At 33.5% G+C, this 10,865-nt stretch overlaps 1 protein-coding gene across 1 annotated transcript; it reads left to right on the forward strand.

The window, feature by feature from the left end:
• Positions 1 to 8,920: 8,920 nt before the first annotated feature.
• LOC120254803 lies at positions 8,921 to 9,454 on the forward strand. Its single transcript, XM_039262827.1, has one exon. It carries the CDS (start codon positions 8,921 to 8,923, stop codon positions 9,452 to 9,454), a length of 534 nt encoding a protein of 177 aa, XP_039118761.1.
• Positions 9,455 to 10,865: the final 1,411 nt, after the last annotated feature.

Raw genomic sequence — 10,865 nt, forward strand, 5'->3', positions numbered from 1 at the left:
TTTAACGCCAAAATTTGCTTGCTCAACCAAAGATGCCAACATGAAAGATGTCATGATAGCTGTCCATCAGAAATTAGTTGATGTTTTCCTTCCAATAGAGTCATGGCTTTCTTGTGTTAAGTCTTGAGACTCCATCTGTATCACATAATTAGCATTGAAGTAATTATTTCAAAATTGATCTTATCCAATAATGGGCAATGTATAACAAACTCATTTAAAAAATGTAAGGAGGCATTGAATAATATCACAAACGAAAACAACACATAAACAAGTTTCACCACAAGATTTGTTTTGTATAATTAAACAACAAAATTTGGATAACATATAGCGTTCCATAAGCCCACAATTTTTTTCCTTAAGAAAACATAGGAAGTTAGATTTTATCTATTAATCCGCATATCATTCATAATTGTTTCTCGTATTGCACACCATTCCCTTGTTTCTTCACGATCTTGGGCTTGCGTTCTCACCTCGTGTACATTTGTGTTTGGTTCCCAATCTTCAATATTTGGTACATATATATCATTACCTCTTTGTAAAATGTGATTATGAAGTATGCAACACGCAATGACAATATCCACTTGTGTTTGAAATGAGAAAAATGATCTAGATGTTAGAATTTTGAACCAATTTTTTAAAGCACCAAAGGCTCGTTCCACTGAAGTACACAAAGAGAAATGCCTATAATTTAACAACTCCTTGCTATTTGATGGAGTTCGTGCACTAAAATCCTTGAGATGGTATCGGACACCACGAAATGGTGATATAAAACCGGGTAGGGTGGAGTTTCCAGGGTCTAATAGGTAGTATTTGCCTATAACAAAATAGACACAATCTATTAATTACACAATTGTATTAGATTAACTATGTTAATTTTGAAATAATTTTATGATACCTTCCGGCACTACAAGCCCATCTTCTCTTTCCAAAGCATTCCGAAGGACAAGTGCATCATGTGCTCAACCTTCCCAACCGGCTAGTACATATGTAAACTTTAATTCAAAATTAATTACCGCTAATACATTTTGATTAGGGTAAGGCTTTCTTCCACGGAAACGAGCTACAATATCGTGTGGAACAGATGCGTGAATATGTGTACCATCAAGTGCTCCAATGCAATCCTATTAATTAATGAAAAATTATTAACACCTTGCATGTATTAGTTAAAAAATTATTTAGAGTTAAATCTATATTTCTTACCTTAAAGTATGGCATAAACCTTGGATCTTGAGTGATGATTGGACTTGTGGCTATATTAGGTAGTTGGATTAATTCACCCCGAAGTTCTCCAATAGCATACAAGACATGATTGAAATATCGACTAACTGTTTCTCCCGATCTTAGAAAATTAACTCCAATGACCCTATTTCTCACATTATGACCAACTATGTGAAGAAACATAGCCACTTGCTTTTCCACACTTACATGTAAAGTATTGTATAGAAATCCTTTCGCTTTTAAAAGATCACACAATCCAAAAAATAATGTTCTTTTCATTCTCAACATAGATATACTAGCCTCATCAGAGCTATATATTATTCTTAAAATATAATTTGCTCGTTGTGCATCTCTATTGTAATAAGGCTCCCATGGCAAACTAAGGTTTCTTCTCCTAAACCACATTAACACAAAGATGGTGGTAAATAAAGTGGAAGAAATTGCGGCATATTAATCTTCAGACTTTGACTCCATCTATAAGTCATATTGAAATAGTCATTTAAATAAGATAATTAAAATAATTAAAATAATTAAAATATATATATATATATATATATATATATATATATATATATATAAGTATCACCATGCAAAGAAAGAATCAATACGTCCAAGTATGACAAATCTTAATGAAAGAATAGTGGGATTCTATTGAACTTTTTTGCAAATTTCATTGGAATAATAGTCTTGATCCTAGCAATAAACAGGTATCGTAATTGGCAATACCAAATAAAAATAAAGAAAATAATATAGGATCATTTATGGTTAGCAAATAATTCCCACTAGTAAAATGACATAGTAAAATGAAGTGCTTTTTTTTTTTGTGGGTTTCGGGGTGGGTGTGTTTAGTTTAGCTTTGCATATAGTTCTATATCTTATACTATATGAATCACAGGTTTTGCCAACCAATTAAAGTTAATTGGGCATATGCCAGTGGGTTTCTGGTATTAACTTTTTATTACTTTCAGACCAGAATATTGATGATGTTACCCAAATTAATGGGTATGCTTATGACTTTCCTAAAATATTTGTTATCATATAAAGGTCATTTTAACATCAATGATTTTAGTTTGTGCAATATAAAAGATATTCTTATTTTAATGGGTATGCTCATTCAGGCTAAATATTAGCAATGGCTATTCTTATTTTATTTAAAATGGAATATATTTATTGGTCTGACTTATGCTTTGTATATGTTGCAGAGATGTAAGGGTCATGTGGGATCAAAAGACTGGTCATTCTAGAGGATTTGGTTTTGTTTCCTTCAGAAACCAGCAAGTGTATTGATGGATTTTCCAAAAACATAACTTTTGTTCCACTACATTTTTTTTTGGGTGGTTGTACCTGGTGTTGGCTCTTAATCTTATGCTTTTAGTTTTTAGGATACACAAAATGCCATAAATGAGCAAACAGGTATGTTGCATAACCCACTAAAGTTCTAATTTCTCTATGCATATCCATACCTTTGCATTTGTTTAATGGCTTGTAATAGCTAAATACTGGTTATAACTTATAACTATAGCTAAAATATCAGTTGTTAGACATCCTGTGTAATACCAGCTTATTGTTTATGCTTGTAATTAAAAGAGCAAGAAGCTAGCAACCAAGTGAAGATCCACATGCCTCTCTTCCAATTAAATGAAATCAAGGTAAATAGAGTTATATATACTTTTAAAAGCTTAAAAGGGATACAGAAAAGCTATGAAATTTCAAAATATTCTCTTGAGATTCAAGCAACAGGATAAACAAAGTGAGAAGATCGGCTAAATCAAAGGAACAAACACCAAGTGAACAAGTAGCAGGATAAATTTTTCCACCTCAAACTAGCCATCAGAATAAATTTATCCTCAAACCGTACAGATTCAAGAAAAAAAAAAGCAAACATTTAGTTTCTCCCAGGTATGCATTACATGTTTTCACAGTCAAAATGTCCCAAAAGAGGTCGAGCAAAGATTGAGGCCAAATCTAAAGGGCAAGACAGGAGGAGTACCTTACCGGAGAGAGAGGCGGGACTGGAGCTCAAGGCTGCCGGAGCGGTGAGCTTTTCGGTGGGGCTGGTCAAGCAAGAGAGCGGAAAGTTGAAATGTCATGCTTTTTGTTAAAAAGAAAGTGACTTTAACCAAGTTATTTTGCAGGATTTCAACTTACAGCAAAAGTTGCTATAAGTTGAAATCCTGCAATAGTACAATAACATGTAAAATATTTTACATATAAAATGCTTTTCATAGGTAACCAAACAATGTTTTACATGTAACTCCACTTGCAATACAGCTAGTTGCAGCTAGTTGCAGGTTACCAAACAACCCCATAATTGAAATTACTGTATTTTCACTTACATCATGGTTGTTTGGTTGCCTGTAAATGAAAATGCTGCATTTTTTTTTTCAAGTGTTTGGTTTGATGTAAGTTGTGGGTTAGAATCATCATGTAAATTAAGTGGTGAGATTACCCCTATTTTCAAAATTTTTTATAATTTATAATTTACTTTAATATTTCATTTAAAATTTGTTTATTTATTTAAGTTAATACATTTTATTTAAATAGATTTAAGTTAATGAATTTTATTTATTTAAATTTATTTTATTTTTTAAATTAATTATTTAATATTCTTGAATTTAACCTACTAATACATTTCCTTGTTATTGTCTTTAGAATTTTTTTGAGTGGTACACATAAAAAAAAAAAAGGATCAGTTTTTACTCATTCACATGGTATGGTTTGTGTTATGAAATGCCAGCAATCCCCACAACCCAACATGCAAGCTTTACAAGTAAGGCATCTAAATTACCACCACCAATTAAAGCATCTTAAGAAAATGGTTAAAAGAAAAGTGAGCACAAATAAATTTTATCCTGATAAATAACTTCAAAAACAAAAAGGCTTCAGAGAAGTTTAAGAATACTGAAGGATATAAGAATGCAACCAATAAAACAAATTAAAATTTAAGTTGAACTCTTATCTACATCCAATAAAATGCCATGACACCTAGCTTTAGTTAGGAATCAATTCTATTCTTTGAGTTAAAGGATGGTCCTGAAATGAAAGGTCCCACACCACCTAGATTTTTACAAGATAAATTTTATATTTGACCAAATTGACTAAAAATTAAAACCAATCATCAAAACTAAGAAATTCACAGAAGTTGTCAAACATGAGAAAAGTCCGTAAAACAAGAATCTTATCAATGAAGAAACATAGAAATCATGGGCAACGAGAGCATTAAGATTGTGAAATAAAGCCCAATTACAAAATGAGAATCAAACAAACCATCACAATAAATCTTGAAGCTTGTAAATACTAAGATCTATGAACATTAATCCACAGATTCAATCAAACTCTCTCTCAGCTTTGATCAAATAATAATTAACATCCAAAAAAATGAGAATATTATGAATAGAGTCCCATAATTCAAAGAAAACCCAAAGAAACAAAGAAAAAAAAAGATGGAAATAGATCAAAGAACCTCTTTAGATCTAGAAAAACTCCTCTTTTCCTTCTTCTTCTCCTTCTTTCACCTTGTCAATGGACCTGAGAGAGATGGGATTGCAAGAGCAACGGCGAGGCAACGCGAGGGAGATGAGATCAGAGGAGCGACGGCTGGTGGGCAACGCTTTGAAGAAAGGAGGGCTTGACAACCAAGTAGCTAGGAATGGAAAAGAGAACGAAGAGGAAGGTCTCACAGGCTTGGCAAAAAGGTGATTTTAATCCAACCCATTCCCTACAGTTTGACTTATGGCCAATTTGGCCGTAAGTTCAAATGCAGCAAAAAGCCCAAAATTAGTGATTTAAATCACAACAAATATCCTTTCATAGCAAATCAAATAACCTATGTTGGCATTTTACCTGTAAGTCAAATTACATTACACCCACTTACGGGTAACCAAACAGCCCCATAAAGTGATTAATCTTTATCGACACTAAATGCTAGCCTCCAAAATTTTCTTCTTTAAAACTCAATGAGTTAAAACCAAAACTATTGCATATCTTTATGAGCCACTCTGGAGATTCCCCCCTCTACTAAGGATGACACTATTAAACACCAATGATCAGGTGGTCTATTAATTTGATAGTTGAATGTTTATTAGAACTCTTTATGTGGGCCCCACATGTTTTTAATTTAATTCATTTAATTTTTACATGCATGGTTGTTACGGAAGAGGAATAGAAACCTTCATTTTTATTAAATTTTATTTTTTTCTTAATCTTTATATTTTATTAGGTTTTCAAACCCTAGCCGCCACCTCTTTGTTTCTCCCGATATAGATTTTCGTTTGGACCAAGAAAGAGGGAGAGATCTTGCCTCTTTCCTCTTCTTTTTTTACTTTTTGGTGTGTGGTGCCGGCGGCGAGAACGGAGATAGGCCTCTTCGTCAAGGGTAGTGTTGTCATCGTTGTGAGGTAAGCGTTCTCTTCCTAGATCTAGGGTTAAGGGTGTAATTTTATTTCCTCGATCTTGTTGTGGTATTGTTTAATGTTTTATTTAGGGATTAAGTGGTGGATTGATTTTTTTTTCTTTCATGATGAAACTAGCCATTGAATAGTAAATTTTCTATATTGATTTGCAAATTGTTGTTGCCTATGTTCATGATCAAATTATGTGTTAAGAATATTATTTTTTATTTGAAAACAAATAATAAAATTGTTAGTCTTATTTTTTTTTAAATTAATGTGGAATTAATTGGTGCTGGCGTCCACTTTAGCACTCTCAAATTTAACAAAAGTATATATATATATTGAATTTATTGGATTGGATGGCTGTGTTCATCATTTTCTATATTTTAGAAGCCATGCTTGATTTCAAGGAGTTCAAGGTTTGGTCGTTAGTAATTATTTGCTACTTGTGTTTCCAATTAGTTTGTCAACACCATATTATGATAAGGATAATATCAATGATTTTGTCTTTATATGTAAGAAACTATTCTGTGCTTTGTGATCTAAATGTTGAAATTTTATGTTTAGGATGGTTAGTTGGAGTGTTGTGTGTTTAATTTAACTTGTATAGATATTAAATGGATTTCAAGATTCAGATACTGTGCTTGCTTTAATTCCACAGGGAATTGTGAAGAAGCTCTGTGCGTGAATAGTTAGCACACACAGATATATATCTATGTAAATATATATATATTGGGTTGTTGGATGTTTAAGTGTTATGATAGTGTAGAAATTTGATCCACTGTATATTCCTGTGTGTTTGTAGCATGTTTCGCGTTTTAATACATTGGAATGTACTCTCAAATATAGGGTGTTCTGTGGAAGCCTAATTTCGTGGTGCTTGTAGTTTTGGTGTTAGCTAGTCAGGTAAGTAAACCGCATATAAACCTATATATATGTATATATAAATTTCTAATTATCGAAATGATTCACATAATTATTTAATTACTTTTGGGTTTTTATTGTTAAAACCATTCATGGTGTTATGTTTAAATGTTTTTGGGTTAAAAATCATCGTATCTACCATTATCTTCGAATTTATAGATTTTTTTATTTATATATTTATTTGTTTATTTAATTGATTCTAAATTTGATCGCCATTGTTACGTTAATATATTATATATTCTTGTTTTTATTTTTACTTTGAACTTCTAGAGACAATGGCTATTTAAAGATTGAAATGGTTGCATAAATCTTGATTTATAATTTTTAAATATCCATTCTGTTATGGATTACTTATATTTTTAAATAATGTGGTTACCCGCTTTTATTAAATTTTTACTTATTCTTACCACATATTGGCATCTAATTCATTTTGAAATAATTAGAATTATTTTTCATTAGAAAAAAAGCAGGGATCACCAAATTTCATTGTTGTGTTGACTGATAATTTTTGGACATGATATTTTTTTGTATAGAAATTCATAGTCCCCCAATTAACAATGCAATAACCCACGTCACATCGGGGGTTAAACACTGACCATGTCGACACGTACTTCTGACATAGAAACTATAGTTTCGCACCGTTCCGTCGGTGAAGAATAACGGCTTATGATATTCTGGCTCGGGTCACCGAGGGTAAACCTATGAGTTCTGAAATCCGACTCGGGTCACCGAGTTTAAATAAATGAGCTATGATATTTTGTTTTGGCATTAGTTGTTTGAGGGACATATATGCTTGTTATTTTGGTAAACTAATCCTGTTATGATTTAATTCTGATTTCTGGATTTCACTTTGATATTTATTTCGCTTTGTTACATTTTGTACACTTTTAGAAACTATTGAACATTTTTGTGATCCCGATATTTTTAGTGGTTGCTTATTGGGCTCCCAAGCTCATTAAGTTGTTCTCTCTATCTTTCAGATCAGGAGTAGGGTTGGGTGGTGGATAGTTTAGCGGGGTCGTTGAGCAAGTCGCCGCCTAGTTATATTTCAAGTTAATAAACTTTCTTGTTGTGAACCTAGAACTTATGTCTTATGTTTAATGTCTTGTGAGACACTTGTTACTTGCTTCCATTATATATCGGGCATTGTGCCTCTATGTTGTCTTAAAGTTAATGTCTTTGTTAAAGGTTATTTTATCTAGTGTGAGACAGGTTTTGAGGCTTTGCGTGCCTACTTGGTCACGACCTTGTAGGTACGCGGCCGTTTGTCAATGCTCCAGGTTCGGGGCGTGACACTTTATAAGTAGAGAGTTCGAATAACAAGTGAGGACACATTTTTGAGAATGTGTAGTGGTTATGTACAGGTGGTTTCAATCAAGGTTGTCACAGGCGCGCCTGAGGCGCCAGGCGCACGAGGCTCACCCATGTGCGCCTTTATCCACATGAGGCGGGCGGTGTCAAGGAGGTGCGCGCCTCTGAGCCCAGGCGCCAGGCGAAGGCCTAGGCGCGCCTCCATGATATGCAGTAGGTTTTTTCCCATTCATTTCTACTTTAAATCATGGCCACACATCTTGTTTTAAAGTTTTAATCTCATCCACATATTTGCATCTTGATGATTTAAATTGGAGAAACCTAATCTAATCCACATATCAACAAATCAACCAATCAACCAATCTTATCCATAGAAAATCTCCAAACCCTCGTCACTCCTCTCCTCTCCCTTGCATTTGGCTGGATCAGCACCCCGAATTATCCCTTGAATCTGGATTCTAGATCAGCACCGCCACCTCTCCCTTGGATCCAGATCAGCACTGCCAGGTCCGCCACCTCTCCCTTGCATCCGATTGAATCAGCACCGCGGCACCGTCACCTTTCTCTTGCATCCGATTGAATCAGCACCGCGACACCGCCTCATCTCCCTTACATCTCACTTGCATCCGGCTGGATCAACACCACCTCCTCATCTGAGATTTGTGTAATTGTTGATTTTTTAAATTTAATTTTGTTATAATTTGTGTATTAAATATTAAAGAAATATATATATATATATATATATATATTGGTTGATGTTCTCTTCCATGATATGCTGTAGCCTGTAGTTCATCAAATTGTTCTTGTAATACTGTTGACATCAATAAGATTATGCAGCAAGAAAAATGAAGGGATCTCAACAATTAAGAATTAAAACTAATATATTTCTTTAACTATTTTGTATGATTGTATCTTAAAGCTTCTTGCATAATTGCATTGCATTAAGTAACAATACAAGTTAGAAGGAATTAATATGAGAATAAATGTGTTAGTTAAATGATTGATGTTTTAGTTATACACTTATGCAGTTATACATATATAATTAAATGCTCAACCATTTTATCGTTTATAGGTACATGGCTTCTTCAAATGAGAAGACTATTTCATCATCAAGTGGAAAAAGTGATCCATGTTGGAAATATGTTCAATGCATTAATCCAAACAATAAGAATGATTTGAAATGCAACTTTTGCGATAAAGTTACAAAAGGTGGAATATTTAGAGCTAAACAACATATTGTGGGAGGTTTTAGAAATACAACCATTTGCCAAAGATGCCCACCACCTATGCGAGAAGAGATTCAATCTTTTATGATAAATAAGGTTAATGCAAGCAAGATGTTTGAAGGTAATTTTCCGGATAATATTATTGAAGTAGATGCTTTTGGCGGTGATGAAGAAGATGAAGATGAAAAAACCATTATGATGAGCTCGCACCAAGGAAGTAGTAAAAATTTGAATGCAAAGAAACGACAACGACAAAAGGGACCAATAGATTTATACTTCACACAAAATGCTGAAAATTCAAGAAAAAAGGAAAGAAATCTAAAGCAAACAACAATCAATGATACTTGCAAGAAGGAGTTGCGGGAAGAGCATGTAGAGAAATAGCTCGATGGTTGTATGATGCAGCGATTCCATTTAATGTCGTTAAATATCCTCAATTTCAAGTAATGATCGATGCAATTGGTCAATATGGTATTGGCATGAAAGCACCTAGCTACCATGAGGTCCGTGTCTCCTTCCTTAATAAAGAAATGGAGGTTAGCAAAAAGATATTACAGTCCTATGAAGAAGAATGGGCACATTATGGTTGCTCTATAATGGCTGATGGTTGGACAGACAAGAGGAATAGGACATTGATAAAGTTTTTGGTGAATTCTCCAAAAGGAACTGTGTTCTTAGAATCTATTGATGCTTCGGGTTATGCAGAAACTGGAGAAAAAATGTTTGAGTTGGTTGATCACATGGTTCAACGTGTTGGAGAGAAAAATGTCATACCAGTAGTTACTGATAGCGGATCCGTTAATGTCTTTGCAGGTATAGAATTAATCTATCCATCGTATCCTATTACATGTTATTTGATTACTTTATTAACTCAAAGTGTTCATTTATTTGATGATTTTTGAATTTATTTTCAGGTAAGCGCCTGGAAGAAAAATATAAGAATTTGTTTTGGACTCTTTGTGCAGCACATTGTTTGGATTTGATTTTGGAAGATATTGGTAAGATATCAAATGTGAAAAGAACTGTACAAAGAGCAATCAGCTTAAACTCCTTCATTTATGTTCGACCGGGCATGGTTAATATGTTGAGGAGTTTTACCGGTCAAAGAGAACTTGTTAGGCCGGGTGTTACAAGGTTTGCCACGGCATTTCTCACACTTAGGGCTGTAAACGAGCCGAGCCGAGCCGAGCTTTGCCTTGTTCAAGCTTGGCTCGTTACTATTTAATCGAGCTTGAACTCGAGCCGAGCTTTCTTCGAGCTTCATTTTTTATATTCAAGCTTAGCTCGTTACTATTTTAACCGAGCTCGAGCTCTAATCGAGCTTCTTTCGAGCTTCATGCTCGAGCTCAACTTGTTAAGAAAATTCGAAACTTAGACTTAGCTAGCTAACTTGATTAAGGCTTGACTATTTTTTTTATATTTTATTTTTTTATTTAGTAAACTTATTTAATGAATCATTATCAAGTGTGACTCAACTCGATTTGGGTTTGATTATATTAATGATTGTTACAAATAAAATTGTAAATGATACTATAAACGAGCTTTTAATTATACAATAAACGAGTTCTTCACAAGATTTAATGAGCCGAGTTTGGTGGTGTTCAAGCTTGGCTCGTTTATCTTATGAGCTCATTTAACTTAATGAACTAGTTGACCTGAGCTTTTAATGAGCTTAGCCTTCGAATAGTAGTTTATAGCCCTATATGTGTAACTCAAATTGACAACAATGACATAGTCACATATACACCTTAATATACATATACATATATATAATGTAATATATATATATAAACGA

Source organism: Dioscorea cayenensis, unplaced genomic scaffold (genome assembly GCF_009730915.1).
Source record: "Dioscorea cayenensis subsp. rotundata cultivar TDr96_F1 unplaced genomic scaffold, TDr96_F1_v2_PseudoChromosome.rev07_lg8_w22 25.fasta BLBR01000641.1, whole genome shotgun sequence".
Classification (NCBI taxonomy): Eukaryota; Viridiplantae; Streptophyta; class Magnoliopsida; order Dioscoreales; family Dioscoreaceae; genus Dioscorea; species Dioscorea cayenensis.